This window comes from Ovis canadensis, chromosome 15 (assembly GCF_042477335.2).
Source record: "Ovis canadensis isolate MfBH-ARS-UI-01 breed Bighorn chromosome 15, ARS-UI_OviCan_v2, whole genome shotgun sequence".
Classification (NCBI taxonomy): domain Eukaryota; kingdom Metazoa; phylum Chordata; class Mammalia; order Artiodactyla; family Bovidae; genus Ovis; species Ovis canadensis.
Genome location: NC_091259.1, coordinates 47,620,281 through 47,628,427, shown reverse-complemented (window position 1 = coordinate 47,628,427; position 8,147 = coordinate 47,620,281). Strand labels below are relative to the sequence as shown.

Sequence of the window (8,147 nt, the reverse complement as noted above, 5' to 3'; positions counted from 1 at the left end):
TACAATGTTGTGTTAACTTCTGCTGTACAGCAAAGTGATTCAGTTATATATATATATATACAGTTATATATATACTCAGTTATATATATATATACACACACACATTCTTTTCCATTATGTTTTATGACAAGATAGTAAATACAGTCCCTTGTGCTATACAGTAGGACCTTGTTGTTTATCCATCCTATATAAAATAGTTTGCATAGGGCAGGTATTTGTCTTATCACCGTTTCACAGGTGAAGCTCAGAGAGATGAAATACTTTTTCTAAGGTCGCAGAGGTAGTAAGTGACAGGCTGAGATTTTTCCTTAGGCAGTCTGACCTCAGAATCCACACTCCATGACTTCTCATTGCCCTTAGGATCAGTCCAAATACTGACACATGCAATTGTCCCATCTATTTATTTTTCCTTTGGATGACTCAAATGGTGTGTTCAGTCTTGCCAAGATGACACTTCCCCAGAAATCCTTCCTCAACTCTTGCAGATTGATTAGGATACTATTCTAGTATTCCTCTGGCACCTCATGCTCCCTGTTATCAGAGCACAGAAGGTCCTGTGTTGGACACGTTTAGCACCTGTGTTGAATACTGGAGCACAGCGGGTACTCAAATATTTATCGAGTGCATGAATGAATAAATAAATAAAATATTTTATTCAACAGGCAGTGAGGAGCCATTCAAGGTCTTGAAACAAAGGAGTGATCTTATCAAGCCTGTGCTCCAAGCTGGGAGCAAGACTTGCACACAATGAACCATCCTCATCAGCATTTGAGGATGAGAAAAATCTTATTTGTATTTTGGTCTTGGATTTCTTGAGCTGTGCAAGTTGGCTCTTATCTCTACTTGACCACATCTGGATACTGGGTAATGCCAGAAACTGTCGCGGTAACGACTAGGTTTCTCTTTATGAAGGTGGGATCTGGAAAAAGAGCTGTGATTTGCAAAAGAGCTTGGGCCAGGAACTCCCTCTAGAATCAGGGGTCCCCATACCAAGAAGGCTATGCGACGCCGAGGCTACGTGAGGAGTCAAAGACACGACGGTGCCAGGAAGTACCCCGCAAGTCTAGACTTTACTAATCTAATCTGCACTTGCTCCTGGAGCACACTGCCCCGCCTGTTCTTCCATATGCAAACACTGCCTCCAGACTAAGAAGACTGAAGGCCTTCCGCGTTGTAGGCTGCAGTTACAGATCCCAGCTAGAGGTCAGGTTAATCTTCGTTAGAGATGCCCAGCGTCTCGGTTTCTCTGAGCCGGGGCACTTGTCAGACGGCGCTGCTCTGAAAGTCCAGGAAACGCCCCTGGGGGGCAGAGAAAAATGCGAAAGTCAGTCCAGCTAGGTCTAGACCCAAGAAGAGGAGCCAGTGGGCCCAGAGAGACGCAGAGCTAGTCCGCGCCTAGGCACAGGTTCCAGGCCCTGCGGAGGAGGGGTCCCGGAGTCCCCTTCTCACACCGACGCGCTGCAGAGTCCCCAAGCCCGCAGCGCGGGAGAGGGGCGGGCCTGGGTTCCGCGCCTCCCGAGTTCTGGCAGCAGCTCCGCGCGCTGGGAGCGGGAGGGGGAGGAGCCACGTGGGGAGGAGCAAAACCCAGAGGCCCGGGGAACCTTGGGCAGAGCCGAGCCGCGGGAGCCCGAGCCGGGCGAGCGGTTCTTGGAGCGCACCGTCCCGGCGGAGCACCGCCTCAGCTTGCCTTCCGTGCGCAGCGGGGAGAAGGGCCGGTGCTGAAGAGAGCTAGGGTCCCGAGCTCCAATCCTTCTTCCAGAGCTGCTGGGCTGCCTGCTGCCCCGGCCGCCCCAGTGGGACTCGGGCCCCCCACCCCGGCGCCACCTGCGTCCCGGTTGCGCTATGGATCCTTCGGAGAAGAAGATATCAGTGTGGATCTGCCAGGAGGAGAAACTGGTGTCCGGCCTCTCCCGCCGCACCACTTGTTCGGACGTAGTGCGGGTGCTCTTGGAGGATGGCTGCCGGCGGCGACGGCGGCAGCGGCGGAGCCGGCGGCGGGGGGCGGCTGGCGACCCGCCAGGCCCGGGAGAGCTGCCGGAACCCCTGGACGAGGACGACGAGGACGACGACGACGAGGCGCTGCCCCAGGGCATGCTGTGCGGGCCCCCGCAGTGCTATTGCATTGTGGAGAAGTGGCGGGGCTTTGAGCGCATCTTGCCCAACAAGACGCGCATCTTGCGCCTCTGGGCCGCCTGGGGCGAAGAGCAAGAGAATGTGCGCTTCGTGCTGGTGCGCAGCGAGGCGTCGCTGCCCAACGCGGGGCCCCGCAGTGCCGAGGCGCGCGTCGTGCTCAGTCGCGAGCGCCCCTGCTCCGCGCGAGGGGTCCCAGCGCGGCCCAGCCTAGCCATGACCCAGGAGAAGCAGCGGCGGGTGGTGCGCAAGGCCTTCCGCAAGCTGGCCAAGCTCAACCGGCGGCGCCAGCAGCAGCCGTCGTCGCCCTGTTCGTCCACGTCGTCGTCCGCAGCCTCATCCTGTTCGTCGTCGTCGTCGCCGCGGGCCACCGAGAGCGCCTCGGTGGAGCGTATGGAGACGCTGGTGCACTTGGTGCTGTCCCAGGACCACACCATCCGTCAGCAGGTGCAGCGGCTTCGGGAGCTGGACCGCGAGATCGACCGCTACGAAGCCAAGGTACATCTGGATCGCGTGCGGCGACACGGAGTGAACTACGTGCAGGACACCTACTTGGTGGGTGCCGGGATCGAACTCGAAGGTACCGGCCCAGGAGAGGAGCCGGAGCCCGAGCCCGAGCCGGCGGCAGCGGCGACAACGCCGCCGCCCCTGGACGGCGAGGCGAAGGCGGTTGCGCTGGAGGAGCTGGCCCGGCGCTGCGACGACCTACTGCAGTTGCAGGAGCAGCGGGCCCAGCAGGAGGAGTTGCTCGAGCGCCTCTCGGCCGAAATCCAGGAGGAGCTGAACCAGAGGTGGATGAGGAGGCGCCAGGAGGAGCTCGCAGCCCGGGAGGAGCCCCCGGACCCCGAGGCCGGCCTCGACGGTGAGCTGCTGCTGGAACGCGAGCGAGTCCGGACGCAGCTCAGCACCAGCCTCTACATCGGGCTCCGGCTCAACACGGACCTGGAGGCAGTCAAGTCGGACTTGGATTACAGCCAGCAGCAGTGGGACAGCAAGGAGCGCGAGCTCCAGGGCCTTCTCCAGACTTTGCACACGTTGGAGCTGACGGTAGCGCCGGATGGGACTCCAGTGTCCAGGGGGCCCTCGCGGGACCCCGGGCCGCAGGCCTGCGCCGAGGTGTGGGTGGACCAGGCCCGCGGACTGGCCAAGAGCTGCCCTGGTAACGACGAGGACTCGGACACCGGGCTGAGCTCCATGCACAGCCAGGACTCGGACTCGGTGCCCGTGTGCGAATCCCTTGTGTAGGAGGAGCAGGGTGAGAGGGGGAGACCGCCGCCTCTCCCTTCCTCGAAGAACTCCGGCGTGGCCGGCTCAGGGACTTGAAACTCGGAGGGGAGTGGGCCCCGAGCTTTTGCCCGCCAGCAGCCCTCTGACTGGGCAGGGGGAGGGTGGGGTACGCCGGGCCTGCAGCGGCGCTGCTCAGGCCGCGGAGTGAAAGTGGAGGGTGTTGCTGGACGAGGAAGCTGGGTCTGCATTACAGGCTCTCTCAGGGGAAGGAAGGAGGGAGGAGGTGAAAACCCCCTTATATTGAATAACAAACGCCCCAGGAAATTGACGTGGTCCGAGCCCATTTTCAAAAAAAGAAAAAAAAAGTATTATGGCGATTTCATCAATTTTTTGTATGGGAAGGACTGATGGCAGCTAGAACTTTAGTTTGTGGTATAAAATACTTTTTAAAGAAACACTTGGGTGAAAAGGAAATTCCTTGAATGTTAATTGTGACTGTGAACGTGTTAAAACTAGCCAAAGAGGACGCACTGGTGTTGGCCTCAGCCTTACATCTTTGATAAAAACCCATAGGCACCCAAATCCTGGCTGTTTACATTTCTGCATATTTGGGAATTACCCATCTGCTAAACTCCTTGCCTTTTATTTTCTTTCAAAGACTAACTCTGTCTCCTCCTAGCAAATACAGTATATGTTAAAATAGGGTCCTTTTTCAAACTCACCTTTTATTATTCTCAAAGCCAAACCTAACCCTTTGAGATATAGAATCAGGGTGGACATAACCTCTGGTTAAAATTTAATCTAGGTCTTTTACGATTTGCTCCTGCAAAGGTGATGTGTGTTGTCCTTTTATTCTTATTGCCACTTAATCCTTCAGACACTGTTATTCCAGAAAAAAAGGGAAGTTGCAGAATTCAAGTACAACTACATTTGCTGTTTAATGAGCACTCTGATTGAAAGGTAAGCCTTGAAAGCAAAGATCTTTGTTAGTGTTCAACTTTTTAACTAAGCTACATGATTAAAACCAGCCATGACCTCAACAGATTTTACCAAACAAACCCAAGTCTATCTTTGGTCAGAGATTAATTAGTTACTTGTCCAAACCTGAATTGAGATAATGTAAATATCAAGTTTACTAGATAAGACCTGAAAAGGAAACATAACATAAAACAATCTAATAGTACATCTTAGGTGAAGAATTTGGTTCACAACGGCACGTAGCCATAGATAAAAGCATATAAAATGGAGCTAAAGACTTGATTTGAATTGCTCCTGTCTGGCTCACACCTTTGCAGACACCACAGCATGCAAGTGCAATGTTTCTCTCTTAATAGCTAGTGACAGAGCCCTGTGGGGACTCAGTGTAATTGTTCCAGTTATTTCAATGAAAACTTATCAGTTGTAGCTGGTTGTTGCCGGGGTGGAAGGAGCCTGCTGGTGGTGTTCCCTCCGGAGCTCAGAACTTCTGAGGAATGCGGGATCTAATCTCTCCTGAGGCGGTATTAACAATGGGGTGTGTGTGCGGTGCCAGCCTGGTATCAGCCTCACTGTGTAGGGGCTGGCTCCAGTTTCAATACTACATGGGAAGATAACTTAAGAGGTCTTATTTTGTAGTGGACTTTCTTTCCTTGGAGAGATTCTTTACTTGTTGCCAAGAGCGACCTGCTCACCTGACCTCCTCAAACCATTTGAGCTGTCTCCTTTTTAAGAGACAGGCTTCCCCCCACCCTCCACCACCACCATGCTATTACAACGTGTGTAGATATTTTCAGATTTTCAAGCAAAATGGGAATTAAAAGGCCGTTTTCTTAATTGATGTTTTCCAAAGACATTAGCTGGCATAATTATGGCTTTTTCATTTCATCTGATGCAGAAAACACCTACGGATTTGGTCTTGAGCATGGTTAAAATGAGGAAGGGGCCAAAAGAAACCCACTGTCCCCAGACAATCATCTGATCCCATAAACACAAAGCCTAATAATAGCTTTCTTTTGGAGGCAGAGGTAAAATCCTCATTAGAGTGTGACAAACGCTACTTGTCTGAATGGTTTATGCTGGCAATAGCCTGACCTGGTGGTTTTAAAATTATTGTGCTTTTTTCCCCACCCCCAGGGTGGCAGGGGAGGTGGTTCTTGGACGTTTATTAACTCAAAAGAGAACACAGAAGTTGGCAGAACAGGACTGCCTGGCAGAAAGGGGCTGTTTTCCTTTTCACTATTATTATTTTAAACTTTGATGGGCTGCTGATGTCAGCAAATATGCCTGAAGCCCATAAAGCAAATAAGCCACATCACAGGGAGGAGGCCTGCAAAGCTTTCTGGTGCCCTCTTTCTAGAACCTTCCCATGCTGGCCACCCGAAGGTGCTTCTCCAGCTACCTCTCCAGGCAGTGAAGGAAGTTTTGTTCGTAACAAAGTGTGACCCAGTCTGCCCATTTTTTCTTTCATCCAAATCAATTATTATATCCCCCAAAGGCACTTTCTGTGTGGGTAGAAGAAAGGAAAACAGGGTGAAAAAAGAAACAATGGTTCCTTTTACTGAGAACTCTTGCAAGCCTGAGGAAGGTGAAATATGGGGATAAAAAGTACCAAAACAGTGCCTGTGCTTAGAAAGTGCCTAGCAAATGCTAGATAGTCTTAACATTTCATTCACTTTTAAAACAATCAGCATGCCACTAAGAAATGAGGATGAACGTGTAACAGTGAATGCACCAGCACCAGGATTTAAGTGTGCTGGGGAAACCACCTCCTCTCCTGTGCTCCAAGTCTAGCAGAATTCCTGGGGAGGAATCAGCAAGCTTATGGAGGAGAGGATGAAATGGAACCGACTCCTTACCAACCAACTCCATATTTTTTTGGAATTGATAGGATTTATTGTATCTTTGATCTTTGTGATCCCATTCTCGGCCATCTCCCAAACCAAAAAGATTTTATCTGGCATCTCTGTTTACTTTCTCATAAAACACGATAATGGTGATGATGATTTGCTAATTAGAAAATTTATATTCTATAATCTTTATGGTGGTCCTAAAAATAACAAATAAGAAGGAAGTCACTCAAAATCATATCACCTAAAGGTATCATTATCAAAATTTGGTATATTTCCTCCCAGACCTTTTGAATTATGAAGATTTCATATTTTGCTTCTTCTTTTTAAAAATATAATTTTAATGAGATTTTCTGAATGCTTTTAGGTTCAGGTCGACAGTTCCTTGTATATGGCTCCACCCATGCATTGGACGCACCCCATTGCATATAATTGTTCTCATGTTATTAGGTTGTTCCCAATTTTTTTTTCTATTATAAAACAACACTGTGATAAGCTTCTCTGCGTACATATCTGTTTTCCTAATTAGATACTGCTCTCCACCAATAAGATAGGTTCTCCAAAAGAGAATTCTCAGGTCAAAGAGTACAAACACTTAAAGGCTTGATACTTAATTGCCAAATTGCCTTTCAAAAGATTTGGTCTAATTACAATCTGCCTTGCATAACAGTACATATTTCACCACCCCTTGACTCTCACTAGGTATTATATTTTGTTAAGAAAGTATTTTAACCAAAATTAATTAGTTAATTCATTGTGGCCCCTGGAATCCAGGATTGGCAACCACTGACTTAAAATATCCATACAGCCTGAAGGACAGGTCATCCGACCAGAAGTGTTAAGAGGACAGAGTGCTTTCTATTCTTCTTACTTCCTTAATTTCTCTGAACTCTTGCTTATTAGTAGCAATCTTGTCTAGGGGACCCATCTGAGCAGGAGGGCCAAAAACTCTACAAGAGCAGCTTAAGGGGATTAATGAATAGAATCAGATTTATAGAAAGAAAATATTCACTGTCTTTTTCCATCTTGAGTCTAGTAGAAAAGAGTATCCTCAGAAGGTGATATCACAGAACATACTTACTTTCATGCCTCTCCTATCAAAAATTAAACCAAAACATACAGAAGCCCACTTGTTGACAGCCTATAATTAACAGTTTAGATTTTTCTAGGCATCTCTTTCTACATTTGATACAATACTTGATCTCACCCTTAAATTCTTGAAAAGGGAAAATTTGATCGTGACAATTTGTAAGGCTTTCAGTGTGAAAGTGTTTGTGAAATGTGTTCTCCTAAAAAGAAATGAAGGGGAATGAGGAGGGACTTTATACTTGAGTGCTTTCCAAATGCCAGCTCCTCATGCTGAGCTCCCGGGCATTTTTTTCCTGCATTCGTCGTTTGTGGTAGAGATTTTTAACCTCCAGTTTTTATAAATAAAGAAGCTAAGGCCACCCATGTGGTGAGTACTATATGCAAGAGTCTAACCTAAGCCTGACTAAAATCTGTACCCATTTTGCTGCATCACTCCAGATGCATTTACCCTGGGAGAGCTCTGCACACTCAGAAAAAGATTGCTCACAGCCCTCAGAGTGTTGGCACTGGAGAAAGTGGTACTCAGAGACTATCAAGTCTTGTCCGGGTGTTTCCACCAAGGAGATGGAATGATTTTTTTTAAAAAAAACCATAAGGCCAGTAAGTGTGAGGATTTAGGACAAGATGAAGCAGGAGAAATTCCTATGTAAATATCTGGGCATCTCTCTGAGAGCTGAAGACTTTGCCAGTGTTCTCACATAAAATCAGTACCCTCTGTGTCACCACGGAGGCTTTGACCGAGTGTCCCAAGGACAAGGTGCATAGCCAGCAACCTGCAGTCCTTGGCCATCAGAGCAGACAGCTGCGCCCTGTTCACAGTCACATCTGGAAGGCAGTGTCCACCATAACTGTGCTGGAGCTGTCCCCAGCTTTTCC

At 49.0% G+C, this 8,147-nt stretch overlaps 1 protein-coding gene across 1 annotated transcript; it reads left to right on the top strand.

Moving 5' to 3' along the window:
- The first annotated feature begins 1,247 nt into the window (after nucleotides 1-1,247).
- RASSF10 (Ras association domain family member 10) lies at nucleotides 1,248-3,979 on the top strand. The gene has a single exon (XM_069555706.1). It carries the CDS (start codon nucleotides 1,843-1,845, stop codon nucleotides 3,373-3,375), a length of 1,533 nt encoding a protein of 510 aa, XP_069411807.1. The 5' UTR covers nucleotides 1,248-1,842; the 3' UTR covers nucleotides 3,376-3,979.
- Nucleotides 3,980-8,147: the final 4,168 nt, after the last annotated feature.

What these genes read in the sequence shown, in the direction of transcription:
- RASSF10 (XM_069555706.1), top strand. Translation starts at nt 1,843, where the DNA reads ATGGATCCTTCGGAGAAGAAGATATCAGTGTGGATCTGCCAGGAGGAG.